Below are 17,322 nucleotides of genomic sequence, written 5' to 3'. Positions count from 1 at the left end.
GCACAAAGCTCCAGACAACACAGCCCTCAGGTTCATAGGGACACACAAACCTCTCCACCATGATAAGGTGATGGTTCCCCGGAGAGGTAATAGGCATGTGTAAAATCTATATAGGAAACGCCAGAAATGCTACTAAATCAACAATAAAAGCAAATACACAATCAACATAAGAATATATTCTGTTTATCCTCTGTGTTAACCCTCCAGGCCCATTTTAACTAGCTAAGTGCATGGCATGAAGCGCATGGTGCAGGTGAGTTTAGGGAGTGTCCATATCCACGTTTGCTAGTTTGATAGTGGAAAAAAGGGTCTGTGCGCCAGGCACATGGTTCAAAAGGGTTGTACTTAGTGTCTTCTTTCTTTCCTACATGTGGTTTGGGCGTAATATGGAATAAATTAATCAGTGTCATCTCCTGTTCCCTTTAAAAGCCAGGTGCGTTTGTAACTTGGCGCGTTGCTATAATGACAGATTTGCAGTGTAATTATTTTCATTTGTAATCTTTTGCGCGTGTGTGTTTGTGTGTGTGTGTGTGTGTGTGTGTGTTTGTAACAAGCATAGTGTGCGTGCTGTGCACGAGCCGATTAAAATAACAGTGAACTGGAGAAATGCGTTGGCCTTAAACTAGCAAATACACTTGCGTCTGGCTTTGCCCTGTGCCGGGTGCAAGATAGGGCCATGTGTGTGTGAGTGTGAGTGAGTGAGTGACGCTTTCATAACAGGCCTGATGAGTGGCACAGGGTGCACCGACATTAGGAAAATGTCTGTGATTTATTTACATTTTAGTTGTGATATTTTGTGAGTAAAATCTGAATTAGCAACATAACCAGTAAGATTTCTTTTCAGGTAAATGTAGTAGTATAATGTTTTCCTCTGAAGTGGAAGTACACGGTAAGTTAGTGAAATACATTGTGATTGCACACTTGCAGTGCTTTGGGGTCCATCTATGACTCATTTTGGGTGACAATGGTTCTGGAGAAAACTACAAGCAGCAATACCACAGGCCAAACAATCGTCCTGGGCACTGTACTAGTAGTAAAAGGAAGGGATTGAAGTATTTCAGGAGTAAGAAAATTTGGAATTCAACCAACTTTATGCTACTGTTTGAGGAAGTGTGTGCAGGGGGCTTTGGCTTTTAATAAGAACAATGAAGCACCAGCCACCTTTTATAACAGAAATAGGGTATACTTTATGTACTTTTATTTTCTCTTTAATGCCCCCTCTCTAAAAGAAATGTGTTAAGATTTTTGTGGCGCATTTTTAGGCATTTATTGACAAGACAGATGAAGAAACGAACAGGAAGAGAGAGGGTTGCCGGGCCGCCGGTCGGAGTCAAATCCGGGTCTGCTCCTTCAAGGAGTAAACCTCTATATATGGGCACACCCTCTCTACCAACTGAGCTATCTTAGCACCCCATTGGTCCCTCTCTTCACTTCCCCCTTCTTTTTCTTACCTCTCTCCCAAACCTTTTCTCTTGAAATGAGTGAAATAATAAGTGACCAGGGGTCAGCACACGCTGCTGTTCACATTAATTGATACACTTCAGCAATTACAGCTTAGTTATGTCTCTACCATGCTGCATATTCCAGGTGTGTGTGTGTGTGTGTGTGTGTGTGTGTGTGTGTGTGTGTGTGTACGTGGCTGTTGGCACTGAAGGGTGAATCTAATGACCATCAATGACAATTATCCCTCCGCGACGTTCATTACCTTGCCCATTTACGCTAATGCCATAGAATGGAAAACCCTGTGTGCATGTAAGAGATTGCCTCTGTCTCCCCCACCTCACTCTCTCTCGCTCTTTGCCAGTCAGTCATGTACTGTGCTCTGTGTAATGGATGAGTAACCTGGTGAACACCAGAGGGAGAGCGGAGACCAGGACACACACCGCCCATTTTCTCTCTTTCTCCCCCTCTCTCTCGTCCATTCTTTCTCTGCTCTCCCTCCGATCCACATGTTCATCTTGTTCTTCCTCTCTCTCTTCTGCATATTGTTTTCAACAGCAAACAGTATTGCAAAGTTGTGTGGTATTGTAATTACCCTTTTCTTGAAACGCATAACTTTTTTTTTTTCTTACGCCCACAAATTATACTGTATGTGTTAGCGTGTGTGTTAGAGAGAGAAAGAGAGTCAGGTCTCTGTCCCCTGGGCCTTTCTGTGTCTCTCATTAAAGACAGACGGTTGACGGAGCGCAAGTGTGTCGCTCGCCTCGCCTGTCGCCCTCGACAACAACACACTACCCCGGCGGTCTGGAGGGAGAGAGCAAACGGGAGGGAGCTGGTGTGGGTGTGGTGGGGGGTTGTTGAATAAAAGAAAGCTAGATGAGAGATGGAGGAGAATACAGCAACCGAAATTCATATTTGCCCATCTCGGTATTCAAATCTAAACGGCTCAGATTAAGTCAGAAATGCCCAGCATTCTTTACAAGCTTAAAAGTCTGGATTTGAAAAAACACTTGTACATACTCACTTTTTAATGTGACAAGAATTTGCATTTTATGCACATTTGTATAGGAATTTGTATAGTGTATGCAACAGAAAACTAAACACAGTTTTTCTCACAAGACAGGCTTAAATCTTCTCATTCTCTCTATGTCTCTCTCACTCAGTAGGTGTGTGAGTAGATAAATCTTGTTGCCTGCGGCGACTGCGGCATTTTCAATTTCCCAGTGGGAAGTGGCGGCGGTTGGGGAAGGATGTCGGAACGCTTAAGGAACAGCGTGGCGAAGCCCCGGAGATAATGCTTTAGCCACAGTAGGACAAAACAACTGACTGCCTTACTTACTGACTGTTTGAGTGACTTCAGAGACACATGCAAGGGAAACAAGCTATTGCTGAGAAATCAGTGGTTCAGAGACAGAGGAAGAGACTTAAAGAGTCAGACAGGCAAACAAAAACACCATTAATTGTTCCAGTTTTCTTTTGGCCCTCTCTCTGTCCTCTCTTTTAGTCAGAATCTGTCTTAATCCCGGTAATATCCTATGTGTATGTATGTTTATCTCTCAGAAAAAAATACACATACATCCTGCAGGTTGTTTTTAGGCATTTTTTAATTCCCCTCTTTTTAATCTGCTTTATTGCTTTAATGGGCACCATAAAAGGGTTTACATTTGTCTGTATATTTGATGACCATATCAAATGTTTTTTTCTCTCTCCTCAGGCTTGTCCAGAGATCTGGAGACAGTATCACAACACGGTGAGTATCTTACCACAAGACCAGCACTGGCAGCAAACTTCGCGCTTGCGCTGCTCACACTTTCATCTGACACCTTCTACACACCTATGTTTTCGTTGGTGAGCTTGAGCAAAGAATGATCAGTCTGTAGACACAGATAAATGCTAGATGGCTATTTCATATATGAAGACTGTGCCTGCAAAATTAAGAGGTCATTAAAAGATCTTTATATTTTGGTTGAACATATAAATTGGTATACATTTGCCATAAATTGGTATACATTAGAAAGGTGCCGTTTATAACTGGTGTATGAAGCATTAACTTTAAGTATACCTATCTTTTTCTTGATGGAGGAGCAAATGCCCTTTTCTTTATACTACGCACTGACAGCATGGCATCTTTGAAAGGTTTGAGGATTAAGTGACGTGGTTAGATATAATACAGAGCCAGTCCCTACACTTTAAATTACCCTATAAGTATTTCCTAATTATAAGTATGTCCAAAGGAAGAAACAAGTCAGGGGTCTTTCTAAACAATGTGATTGACACACCACACTGGCAAAGTCTAATGTTACAACCTGGCTGGGGAGGAAAGCAACATATAGGAGTATACATATTTAGGTCTAACAGTAACCATAAATTGAGGAATCTCTGTGCATTTGTGTGTGTGTGTGTGTGTCCCACATACATGGGTGAAAGTACTGTGTTGTTTGACCCATCCACCTGCCCAGTCTAGTCTTTAACACTACTCTTTACCATTGTCGCTTTTCATACTACGTAATCTTACAGCGCTGTGGTCGATTTGCTGCTATGCTCGGTCCGTCCTATACGTGGATGTATTAGGTCCCATACCAACACTAAGGGTGTTTTCACACCTACCTTATTTGGTCCGGTTGGATTTTTCTGTTTGGTCCGAACCAAAATTGCAGGTGAGAAAGGTGACTCAGATCACGGTCCGCTTCAAAAGACCAAATTTTGGACCAATCAAAAGAGGTCTCGGTCCAGACCAAACAGAACCATGGTTCAGTTTGTTTTCAGTATGAAAACACTTTTTGGATGGTTTGGACTTTCGGACCAATTAAAGGATGCTAGGCCACTACGTACAATAGTAGAAGAAGAAACAACCTGGAAAAAACCCTTCTAGAACAACCAAAAATGATTCATGTAAGTGCAGAGGAGGAGGAGATTAGATATTTAATTTCAGTTTGGTCAGACGAAAACATTAGAAGTCAATTAGAAAACACTCACAAAAATGCTGACAAAAGTGCTTGCAGTTTGTGCTGACGTTGTTGCTGCTGGTGGTAATACCATAATAACACAATCAGCCCGTCTACTCACCAATCAAAGCGAGATTCAACACACGTACATGGTGACAACACGGCGTAGGTATGGAAAGTTCTGGAAACCGCTAGCAAAATCACTATGTGCAACCAAAAATAACGGCATCAAATGTAAACAATGTAATTAAACACAAATATTGTTTCGGACCTGGGTCCGGACTTTTAGTTGTTAAAAGACTCTAAGGGGAGCCTTTTGCGTCAGTATCTGATGCGAAGAACAAATGACCAAGCGTCAGCATTTAATTTTTTTATGAGAATGGGCTGGTACACAAACACATGTTAGATGAACGCCCAGGCTCTTGGACTCTTGGACCTTGTTTTGTTGCCGGCGGTCGCGCACGTTTCTCCGGCCATTCTGCACGCTGTAGCGGAGTTAATTGGGAGCTTCCTGAAACAGAGAGAACAATGCCAGGTACACAGAACACTTTATAGGTCATTACACTAAAGTATATCTCTTTGTGAATTTGGCATGGCAAAAGGGCCAAAAAGAGAGGTGACAAAATGTTCCTGTGTTATTTGTTTTAAGTGTACGCAGTGTACTAACTGTTTGTACCCAACCTTTGTCAAATCTAGCAAAATCCCAGTGGACTTAGAAGTTCTGTTCAGAGTACCAATTAAAAGCAGAGAAATGTAAAAGAACAAGGTGGTGGTGGAGGAGGAGGAAGGGGTGGTTGAGGGGGTGACTAAGCCAGCAGCACACTCCCCCTCCCCCACTTACAGCCGGGAACTGCTCTTAAATCTTTTTTATGCAGAATCTGCCTTATCAGAAAAGAAAAATTTTAAATCGTACTATACAAAATATGCCTTAACCAATAGCATAACGAACGATATGAATTTATGAACTCTGCAAGAGAGACATTTTAATTATTCACTCAGTGTTTAAATGTACAGGATGTGGTCTACTTAAACACAAAAAATGAAAACTGGAGATTGTGCATCAGTGGGTATAGGCTGCATTTATCAAACCAAACTGATAACGTAAGGTCTTGGGTGATGACCCTCACATCACTTTCTCCTTTTGCTATTGCCTATCAAAATCAACCAAACAAATTTGAGCAATGTGATAGGAACTAGATATATGTAGTTTAGCATGTGAATGTTCCAAAAAAACACCAGAAAGAAAGTATTTTCCACGAGCATCACTCAAAATCAATAAGTCTGTTGTGATTGGTATTGACCTTGCCCTGTAGCAGATGAGTGAACCATGGAGGTAAAAAAGCATCTGAGAAGATTAAGGAAGTGCCCTCAGTGATGGGAACCTTGACTTTTTTGGCTTTATTTTCAAACTAAGTACACATGTGACGTGTGTGCGCGTGCCTGAATCTGTGCATAAACAATGTGTCAAAGAGTAGAAAACTGTGACAGTCACATGGGCCATATGTCAGCGGGGATGCGTTTGCTTATTTGTGAGTGTGTGTGTGTGTTCATCCCAAATCTGAAAAGATAACGTACGTGTGTGTGTGTGTGTGTGTGAGTGTGTGTGTGTGAGAGAGAGGGAGGGGGTGATATAGACCTCAGCCTAAGAGAAAAGAGCAGCTTGTTTGTCAATTAAAAGACGTGATAAAGCATGAAATGGGCTGCCAACGCCACTCGGGACGAGGGAGTGAGAGAGAGAGAGAGAGGGAAGAAGAGTGTGTGTTTGCATATATCTTGGCGTGCACTTTGCGTGTGTGTGTATGTGTTGGGGGAGGTCTGTCACTCTCCTCTATGGAGATTAATTAGCATGGGCTGTCTAATGAAAAGGCAGCATCGTTAGGGCTAGTGTAGCACGGCGGGATAGACGAAGGAAGGAGGAGGGACAGGGAACAGAAGTTCCAGGGGAGACGCTGGCAGACAGAATGGGAGTTAAGTTTAATACTTGCTCATGTGTGGGTGTGGAAAGCTATATGTTTTATTGTCAAGTTTAACTTTGATCCACAAAAGAGAGGAAAAAGCACCAGAAACATTCTTGGGTTGCCCAGCAAGATGACAAAACCACCTTTTTTGTGTGTTTCTGCGTGTGTTTGCGTGTGACGGTGTGCTTTAACGGGTGGAGGATTGTGACCCAGGTCTAATTGAAGTATTTAAACCATTTAAGCACTGGGAACAGAAGGTCGTTACAGATCCAAACTGGCATGGGGGTTAGGGGCTCGCACAGACACAAACACACCCTAACACATACACAGGGCTCCTTCTGTTTAAGACAGCCTCATTTTATTCATGATGCTGCTTATGACCCTGAACTCCCCTGTGTGTGTGTGTGTGTGTGTCTGTGTGTGTCTGTCTGTGTGTGTGTGTGTGTGCGCGTTGCTTTGGGAGATGTGACTCTGTCACCTTCCGCTGGGCTCAGCCAGGTGTGAAAAGGCATTCTGTCAGACCTCCTTGCTACTGGGTCCATTTATCCTTCGTGTGTGTGTGCTGGGTCCGTTTATCTTCTGTGAGTCTATGTTGTCTGCCTGCACCTGGCCCTCAACTAACAAACTCCTCCAAACCACACAGTATAGACCACAAAGCCCCAGGGCATTTACTGAGAAAGTAAGATACTGACACACATGGGCACACAAATACCCCCCCCCCCTCCCCCCGCACACACACACACACACACTTCTACAAATATATATATATAGAGTAGTACATGGGATAAAAACCTATCTACACAACATTTTCATCTTGTCTGTGTCATATGGTTTTGACACATTTTTAGCAGTAATCCCACAAAAAGATTTGCTTGGAAGAACAGGTTTACTTCAACAACTCTTTCTTAGTATCTCTTTCACTCACCCACTCAAACGCCTACACCCTGGTCTTACTTGCTTTTGCATAAAGCTTTACAGCGTGGGGTCTTTTTCCTGCAGACCTCATCTGCCTACCTCCCTTACATCTTTCTTTTCTTTTCTTTCTCTATAAGTAATGTACATGCAAACTATAATTTATCTCAAAATACCCTGCCATTGGGATGATGTTGAATGCATTCTAGCTGGATATTTGTACATATTTTTACCTGCCAACCTTATTTTGTTAGTGTTTTCATCATTTCCAAGAACGCCTTTGGAACAAGCCCAAAAGAACAGGTGCGAACTTTAAGTCTAAGATGGGTGTGTGCATTGCATCATGTTAGTGCAAATTGGAGACTGTAGAGAGAAGTCATGGCTCATGCCAGAACACAATATTAATTGCCGGTGTTTAGCTTAAAATGTTATTATCTTACTAAACACAATTGAAACGGCATTGAAAATGTGAGAGTGGCATGTTGACTACATTAAACCAGTCAGTAACAGGTATACAAAAAGCTTAGTAGCTTAGTGGTGCATTCAAAAATTATTTTTGTTATTGATGAATCTGTCAGTATTGGGAATTCTCAAATCGTTGTGCCTATAACATGTCGGGACTTTGTTAAAAAAAAAAGGGGCCCACATCAAGTACCCAATGTCTAAGGTGACATCTTCAAATAGGTTTTGTTGTCCAAAGGTCATTAGCCCAAATGTATTCAATTTACAATTAAATAAAACTGAGAAAATCAGCAAATTCCGAGGCTAAAACCATCAAACAATTGTCGTTTCTGCTTGACAAAAAGCTTTAAACAATTAATAGATTATCAATTTTTTTATTTTTTATTCATGTTCAGTATGTCGCACAGTGTATTTGAACAAATGGTGGTGTCTTTAAGAGAGAGATTTTGACAAAGGATGTAAAAGCAAACAACCACTTGTATCATTACCAGCAGCCAACAACGCAGAAAAGAGAAAGAAGACGAGGACAGAGGGAAAGAAACTGAAATGGGGAGACAAAAAAGGAGGAGTACAGTGAAGTGGTAAAAGATGGATGGAGAACGGTCAGTAAAGGCAGTTCAAGTTGAATGGCCTGCTGTCCATACACATGCTGCATTAATGCATGAAAGATAATTCAGAAATGCGTGCATTTAATCATACATTACACACACACACTTTTTCCTCCTGTTAGTTTTGTTAGGATCTTGCTACGCTGGATAAAAAACCAGAGCACCACCTCATGGCTGCTGCAGGAAGTTTAGGCTCTCTATGTACTCAGCAAGGATTGGAAGTTAGAATTGACCTCCTTTTCATTTTTAAAACTCAAAAGTCAAATCCTAATCAATAATCAACTGTGCCTTTTTGCTATATTTCTGCCAGCCGAATGTGGTGTATCAGAGTGGGAAAGGGGGAAATGGGACATTGGATTCATCATTCATCATTCAACTACATGGAAAAATTGGACTCTGTAAGGACCAGAGACAGAGAGGGAAAAGACAGCTGGAGAGGGGGGAGAGGTGTGTTGTTGTAAGATAATCAGAAGGTTGGGAGGAGAGAGGGAGCGAAACGACCAGGGGGGAGTGTATTAAAACGGGTGAAAGAGACAGGAGAGTGAATCTGAGCACACAGCAGATGATTGGTACAGGTATATCAGTGTGTGAGCATTGATTGGCCTCTCTTTAGATACTAGTGGTGACACCTGTATGTGTGTGTGTTTATTGATCCGTACCTCTGCCTACGGTGGTGTGTGTATCGAGCGGATTCTCTCCTCAAGGGTGTGTGTGTGTGTGTGTGTGTGTGTGTGTGTGTGTGTGTGTGTGTGTGTGTGTGTGTGTGTGTGTGTGTGTGTGTGTGTGTGTGTGTGTGTGTGTGTGCGTGTGCGTGTGCGTGTGCGTGTGTCAGTGACTTGGGTAGCCGGTGAAAAACAGTCTGTGACCTTTTTGTTCACCACAGAAATTAAGCCGTTTTAACTCCTCTCGCTTTGGTGTCCCTCCTCCTCACCTCACTGCCCTTTTTTCTCCCCTTTTCATTAGTATGTTTTATGTTTTATACCTTTTTGTATCACCGTCTTTCTCCAGAGGGTTCTCTACTGTATGCTTGATTCACACATGCCTTTGTTAGCCCAAGGTTAGGACGTTTTGCCCCTTAAAATCCACCTTTGTGGAAAAGAAAATACATTTAAATTTCTATAGGGGAGGAGGGGGGCAGAGAATTAAAATTACTTTTTAACAAAGTCGGCCTCTTAAGTCTGTCCATGTTAAATATACTCATCCCATGGTTTAAAATGTACAGATAATGAAACTTGACAATAGGTTTAAAAGTTTAAAGACACATTTGTTCAAACCCCATTTAATTTGACTTCATTTTTTGAAAATATTGAAGTTGAGTTTTACATGTTAAAATGATGTACTTCAAACATTGTTTTCTAATTAGGGTTATAAATTGGTTCTTTTTTTTCATTGATGTGGGAATATAGAGCAGTTGGATTAATTTTTGGTCTGAGGGAAATACATTTTCTTATGGGATTTTGTTACATTAGTAACAAACATTAGTAACAAAAACTAGAAACAAACCGTGTAGTCACAGACATGATGGTAATCCTGCAATGTAGTTGTTAAATGTTTGGTGCTTCGTAGAGACGATCTCTGTGAACGTGTCGGGTACGTTGTGTTCCAGGTTCATTGTTTGCCTCGCTGCCTCACAGTATAATTGCATGACAAGACCAGTTCTACAAAAAGTAGCTTTAAGTGCATCTCTGGTGTCATATGAGCTAGATATAACAGTTTTTTTCAAAGTGAAAAAACTACCAGTGCATTAAGCTGAAGCTTAAAGTGTGTATCATCCTGGGTGACCTAGTCAGGTCAAAGCCTAGTCTTTCTCTTAATACATTTCCAAACTGTTTTATCTCTACAGACATACAGTATAATATAAAGAATACATTTTTTTGTTTACACTGTTTAATTGTTTTAAATGCAAGTTCATAAATATGGCGGAGTGCATCTTTTCCACCAGTCTCACTTCAGCAGTTGCAATTGGCCACAGGTGGGGTCGTTGTAGGACCTTTTCAGCATGCAGTGTTAGAGCGCCCTTTAGTGGGCAAACAGAGAATTGTACTGGTGAAGAGAGGAAGTTTTATTTCAGATTTATTCCCTTGTGGAGTTTATTTGTTGTGCAGTTTGTTAGGAACATAAATGGTTACTGTACTTCTTGGTTGTTGTTTTTTTGTTGATTTAAAGATGTTTCATCCCTCTGTCCTTCCCCACAGTGGTGTAATTTAGAAAGTGACAGACTAAAGTGGATTTAAAGTGGTGTGCTATTTATATAATTCGATCATTATCAGGCACATACATTCATAAATTCTTTCCATGTGTTGGGAAACGATAATTTGCACAAAAATACCTCACACTGCTGTTTTTATTCCCAATACAGTGGTGCTCATAAGTTTACATGCCCATGCTTAAGTTGACTAAAAAGAGGAATACAAATAGTGTTTTGGAAATTTCCAAAACACTTTATTTATATTCCTACATACTTATATACTTATACTTTATTTATTTACAATACATTATTCATTCCCAAAGAAAATTTGTGTCCTTAAAAGTTGGATTTGACCTAATCTTTAAATTAAGGCATTAAGATAAATTTCCAAAACATGTTTTTTTTAATTCCTCTTTTTAGTCAACTCAAGCATGGGCATGTAAACTTATGAGCACCGCTGTGTATATATATTCTTTTTACTTCTACATGGACATGACGTTTCATCCACAAATGACCTTCAGGTAGACACCAATCCATGTAGAACTAAAATAAAAGTGGCATTATTATTCCAATAATATAAAAAAAGAAGATGCTATATAGACAGAAATAAGTGAATTGACAAAATTACACAATGCATGTAGCAGGGACATGTGAATGTGAAGTAAACATGTGACTTTGTAGTCACAATATAATAGAAACATTGTTGAAGAGAGAAAAAACAATTTAGCAACATCGTTATAAAACTCTCAAATCAAGGTTTGTCATGAAGGCAGTCTGTGGTGACTGATAACTGTGTGGAGACCCTCACACTACACACCCATTTTTTTCTGACAAAACCTCACAATATAGTTGAACCTATATATAGATGACCTATAATTCAAAGAGTAATGAACTCTTAACTCTTCTGTTCTTTCTGCTGAACTTGAAATGGCAGGTTTAAGTTTCCAACTTTATTTCACTTCTCGTTCTGTCCTTCCCTCTGTCTGGCTGACCTCTTTTTTCCATTCCTCTTACAAGAATGGGCTCCATTCAAACAGTGCTTTGTAAAAATCCTTTAAATCCACATCTATTCAGTGAGCTGTTTTTGCTGTCTCATCATTGTACAGCACAGCCTCTCCAGTTTTCTCACGTCCGCCATGTCAGAAGGCTCTCGGCTATTTATTCTCCCTCAGACTTAGACACTGGCAGCACAGGAGGCAGAGGAGGCTACGTTTGTAAAAGTAAATTGTTTTTGTATTCAATCTAGTTCCATAACAACAAACAGCCATTAGGGAAAAAAAGGGCCTGCAGGTTTTAAGTCATTTGGGTGGTAGAGTTCATGAAGGAGAAGTATAGTGCAGAGCATGGCACAGTTAATTGGTACTCACACTCAGAATGGAGAACTAAATAAAAACAAATGAACTAGAGATGAAACAATAAGTCGTAACAATCAACAACAATTTTGATGCTCAAGTTAAAAATAAATTTTAAAAAAATGCATAAATGGCAAATATTAGCTGGCACCAGCTTCTTAAACGTGTCTTTCTGACATTTAATTGACAACTGATTAGTCTGCAGTCAGAATAACAAACAATAAGAGTAAGAAAAAAAGAGGTAAAAATAAATAAATAGAAACATAAAATTCACAGATCCAACCTCACATACAGTCGTCCTGTATTTGCTTTATTGGGAAGTTTTGGGACAGGTGTCTTCACACATACTACTGAATGTACATGCAAAACCATAGGAATGTACACACAAATGCACACACTCTCTCTCTCTCTCTCTCTCTCTCTCTCTCTCTCTCTCTCTCTCTCAGACACACACACACACAGGTGCAGTGTTATCAGAGGTCTTGCAGGCTTTGGAGGTCTTTGTGCCTTTCCGCTTAACTTGTGTGCGCGAGCGCGTGTGTGTGCTTGCGTGCGTGCGCAATTTGTTGGCTTAGATATAAAATCAGGGTTTAACATCCTGACCAGGGCATAAGAGTCCATCTGTATATAAATCCATGTCTCTCATGTCTATCACACTAGCAACAAAAAAGAAGCCTCTGAATTCAGCAGAGAGTGCTAAGAGTTGAACCAATCAATCCAATGCCTTAGACCTAGATTTGTATAGATTTGTTTGTATCCTGTGTTCCGCCTTCCACATTGGGACCAGATTACCTCTAGTTGCTTCCCCAAAAGGGGTGTTTTCCTCCATAGATGGCAACCCACTGCTGTTCATCCCTGCATCCCATTATCATTACATTCCAGGAGCATTTTCTCTGAAGAGAAAGTCAGGACTCCTACTGATTGTCTTTAGACTGATTGACTGACTGACGGGAAGAGATAGGAAGAACCGCTGGGAATTACACTGTGTATGTGTGAGTCCTTGCAGGGCGCGGGGTTAGGGCTTCGGTCTGAGTCTTTGTGAACTGGCAGACACAAAGGGGCCAGGAATCACATCTGGTTATTTGAAGGAGCCCCCTCCTCTCCCTCCTCCATAGACTCCCTAACTGCACACATGCACACCTCCACAGTTGCCTACGATTGATTTTCACGTTCCTTTTCATGAATAAGAGCAAACACTATAATCAAATTCTTTACAAGTTTGGACTTTGCGCAATAAAATTCCCAAATGAAGTATACATGGATTGATGGTTCTGTAGTTAATAGGTTTTGTTCGCCTTGAAAAGATGATCACCTTATAGCCATTTCACAGCTGTCTAATTAACATTACCTGTTAACCTCATATGTACATACTGGCATGTTGCACACACACACGCACCTCAAGGGTCTGTTTGTTTTGGTATGAGCCCAGTAGTCTTGTGTTGAATTGTGAGGCTGGTTTCTATGATAAAGCATGCAGAGTTGGTCCCCTGTGGGTCCAGTAACATATGCAAACCTCCCTGCATTGCTGCAATAACATATGCAAAACATCGCCACTGGCCCAGGCCCCCACGCTCCCACCACTCGTTACTCTTCAGATCCCACCCCCCCACACACACACACACACACACACACACACACACACACACACACACACACACACACACACACACACACACAAGCCTGTTTGCTTCTCGGTTTGTGTTTGATAACTGTGTGTGTTCCTTCAGATTGTAGTCTGTAACAGTCAGAGCTTTGTGTTGGCCAAAGGATTATCACAGCTTTGCCACCAGCAGCTAAGGCAAGGAGCAGAGGAGAGCTGGGCTTAGAGAGACACCGTGTATGTGTCGGGACAACTGTGGGAAAGTGTGTGTGTGTGTGTGTGTGTGCGTGTGTGTGGCTACGGATGGCTGGTTGTCTATGTTCACCCAGCGAAGCCCTTACGACCTTTTCAAACACCCTCCTATACACACTCACACACATCAGTCAGTCCTCTTCCAGCTTCAGTCCCCTTTTTGTCTGATTGGCAGAGTGTCTCTGAACAGCTCCAGAAGCTCTTCATGTCATATCAGCTGGAAGTGGATCAGACTTTGATCTCTCCTGCTGTCTCTGCACTCAGGGGGGCTGTTAGTTAAAAAGACAATTTTAATGCAATCTCCCGTGCTGGGAATTGTCTGTCATGCAAGTTTATGAAAAGAGAGATTAGCTTCTTTTAAGAAAACAGGGAATATGTAGATGTAAGTGATATGATCTGGATATGGTTCTATAAACAGTATACACATAATTGAAAAAAATATTAAAAATAAAATACAAATTGTAAAACATGAAACAAAGAGAACATGCCATGTTTAAATTAAATACACAGGATAATAACACTAAAAGTTAATATAATTATTATTTTCCTAGTAGTTCCTGCTTGCTCCATATGCTGCGGTTTACAAAAGGACAAACATGAAAACTGTAATTACTTTTCTAAAGTCCTAATGGTAACAAATTTGCTTTTCAAGTAAATATGTGTATTATCTATTTGCATATGTAAGTAATATTACTTTCAGTTACATAATCAAAGAGTATTTGTCTTCCCTTTTTTTATTGTTGCTTCTGCCCCTTTTTGTGTGTACAAACATGTGCAACACAATATTTTTCTTCCAGGAAAGACTGTCCAAAGTGGCATCCTATATCAGAATCAGCAGGTCATTTAGATGTTGACGTAATACATTTCAAAGCTCCTTTATGTGGTCAACAACTGTTAAAGTCAACTGCTGTAAATATACAGTAAAGTAATGCATGGCTTTGCAACAGCAGAGCCTGTTTCTCTTTTCAGCTTTAATTATAAACTGATTTCGGTGGATATTTAAAGAGAAACAATTGCCTTGTTTTTAAATTTTGAAAAATTGCAGGAACCGTTCTTATGAATGTATGACCCAAACAAATGCTTGTTGAGCACCACTACAATCATAAATCTGACTGAACCACAATTAGTGGATCAGATTTGTTGGCCTAGATTGCTTTTCAGTCTGATCCCAAAATGTTACCTTTTGGCTTTTACAAAGAACCACACACAACTAATATTAGGTTAGTGCCAAGAGAGTTGGAACTAAACCGAAAATATTAATTGTATTAAAAAAAAAAAATCTAAAAAATATCCCTGTGTCATATTGACTTTCACTGCACAGCCAGACTCTCTAGGACTCTTCTCCAAACCCCTGACAAAGAAAGAGAAAGACACCAAACTGATATGATCCCACAGGCCCACGCCCTGTTAGCAATTTAGATGCCCCGATAGGAAGCACTGGATGAAAACCGAGAGCAGAAATAAGAGAGGCATGAGGGTTTATCCAGTTAATTAATATTGTATGAGGCAGACAACTCCTTACACGCATAGACGCACATTCACGCCGATTTTTCAGACAACTATCACAGGTTGATGGGAGAAAAGGAGGGGATTTCATTTCTTCTTTTTTCCCTTCTCTCATGCTTTCATTCACTCTGTATATATGCTGGATCAGAGTATGTGGAGATAACACAAGCCCAAGGTCAGGGAGGGAGAGACAGAGGGAGACTTGCAGCCAATTTACATGAAAGATGAATGAGAAGAGGGGCAGGAAGGGTGGAGGTTGGGGGGGGCTCTGATCTCCTTAGGGTGCACATGTGTGTTTGTTTGTGCCCGTGTGTATGTGTGTGCGCTCGCTTGCTCACAAGAGGTCTGTGATCTCCTGGCCTTTGTGATGGAGATGGGCCCGGCCGGCCGGACCCGATAATGACGCGACGCTGTAATAGCATTCATCCTTTCTCCCGCAAAACTACTCAAGCGGAAAAGAGAGAGAGGGAGAGAAAAGGGGGGGAAACAAGTGTGAGCGGTAGATGTGGGGATGGAGGGTTGTGTACGGAGGAGAGAGGGACGCAAGAGGAGAGAGAAGAGAAGAAAAGGAGGGGAGGTTAGCTAAGCTATGTTTAAGAAATGACATGGGGCAGAAATCATTTGTAATCTTGGAATCAGGTTTGAGAGAGGAAGGAGGGGGCACCTTAGATGAGTGTGAAGCTGTGCGTGTGTGTGTGAGAGTGTGTTTTAGAGAATGGCGTAGGAGTGTGTGTGTGTAACATTAGCAGTAAATGCACTGTGCCGGTGTCTCCTCTCGCTCTCTTTATCAGTGTATATTTGCTGTGAGCGCTGGAGCATGGAAGGCTTTCAGAAAACTGGCCCATAGGGGACAGGAATCCTGTGTCCAACACACACACACACACACACACACACACACACGGTTTGTCTGACGGTTACTTATCATACAGGGTCATTACAGGCCCCTAACTATAGCCTCAGTAATCACTGGTGTATATCAGCACCCAATATTCATCGTACAATAGACAGCAGCTCATATCAATAGAGAGCATGGGAATGAGAAGAGGGAGAATGGGAGACAAGCAAAAGATTGAACAACAACGTTTTTTTATAGAGACAAAAATATTTTGTTTTCTTGTAACAAGCTCATTTCATTTTCTCTGTCTGTACTTAGACTAAGGAAGGTCCTCCTGTAAAGCAGCAACGAAAAGAACACCAGAGTCGACACCATTCCTTCTGCTACAACTGCTCCAGGAAAGGACACTATGGCCATGTGAGTAACTTACCCCATCTTGATTTTTATTTAACTGCCTTTAACTTCATGTTTCATGCATGCTTTTTATTCAGGTCTCAAAGCCAAAATAAATTTGGCAATTTTTCCTATCAAGTTTTTATTTCCCTATGCAAGTCTTCCAAGTGTGCATAGGTTAAACTCCTACAATATGTTTCCAAAATCAGCTTGTGGTGGCCTAAGGGTTTGAAACACTGACTAATTTACACCCATCTAAAGGATTATTAGGAATACCTTTTCAATTTCTCATTAATGAAATTATCTAATCAACCAATCCCATGGTAGTTTCTTCAATACATTTAGGGGTGTGGTGGTGGTCAAGACAGTATCCCGAACTCCAAACTGAATGTCAGAATGGGAAAGAAAGGTGATTTAAGCAATTTTGAGCGTGGCATGGTTGTTGATGCCAGACGGGCCGGTCTGAGTATTTCATAATCTGCTCAGTTACTGGGATTTTTACGCACAACCATTTCTAGGGTTTACAAAAAAAATAGTGTGAAAAGGGAAAAACATCCAGTATGCGGCAGTCCTGTGGGTGAAAATGCCTTGTTGATGCTAGAGGTCAGAGGAGAATGGGCCGACTGATTCAAGCTGATAGAAGAGCAACTTTGACTGAAATAACCACTCGTTACAACCAAGGTATGCAGCAAAGCATTTGTGAAGCCACAACACGCACAACCTTGAGGCGGATGGGCTACAACAGCAGAAGACCCCACCGGATACCACTCATCTCCACTACAAATAGTAAAAAGAGGCTACAATTTGCAAGAGCTCGCCAAAATTGGACAGTTGAAGACTGGAAAAATGTTTTCTGGTCTGATGAGAATTG

General features: G+C 41.2%; 1 protein-coding gene across 1 annotated transcript in view; it reads left to right on the top strand.

The window, feature by feature from the left end:
* Window positions 1-17,322, top strand: part of zcchc7 (zinc finger, CCHC domain containing 7) — a 51,236-nt gene that overhangs the window by 29,664 nt on the left and 4,250 nt on the right. The window contains exons 7-8 of the mRNA XM_034858463.1: window positions 3,155-3,190; window positions 16,377-16,475. Coding sequence (XP_034714354.1) covers window positions 3,155-3,190; window positions 16,377-16,475 — 135 coding nt within the window. The remainder of the gene's footprint in view (window positions 1-3,154; window positions 3,191-16,376; window positions 16,476-17,322) is intronic.

Source organism: Etheostoma cragini, chromosome 2, assembly GCF_013103735.1.
Source record: "Etheostoma cragini isolate CJK2018 chromosome 2, CSU_Ecrag_1.0, whole genome shotgun sequence".
In the NCBI taxonomy this organism is placed as follows: Eukaryota; Metazoa; Chordata; class Actinopteri; order Perciformes; family Percidae; genus Etheostoma; species Etheostoma cragini.
This window is presented reverse-complemented; position numbering and strand designations above follow the sequence as displayed.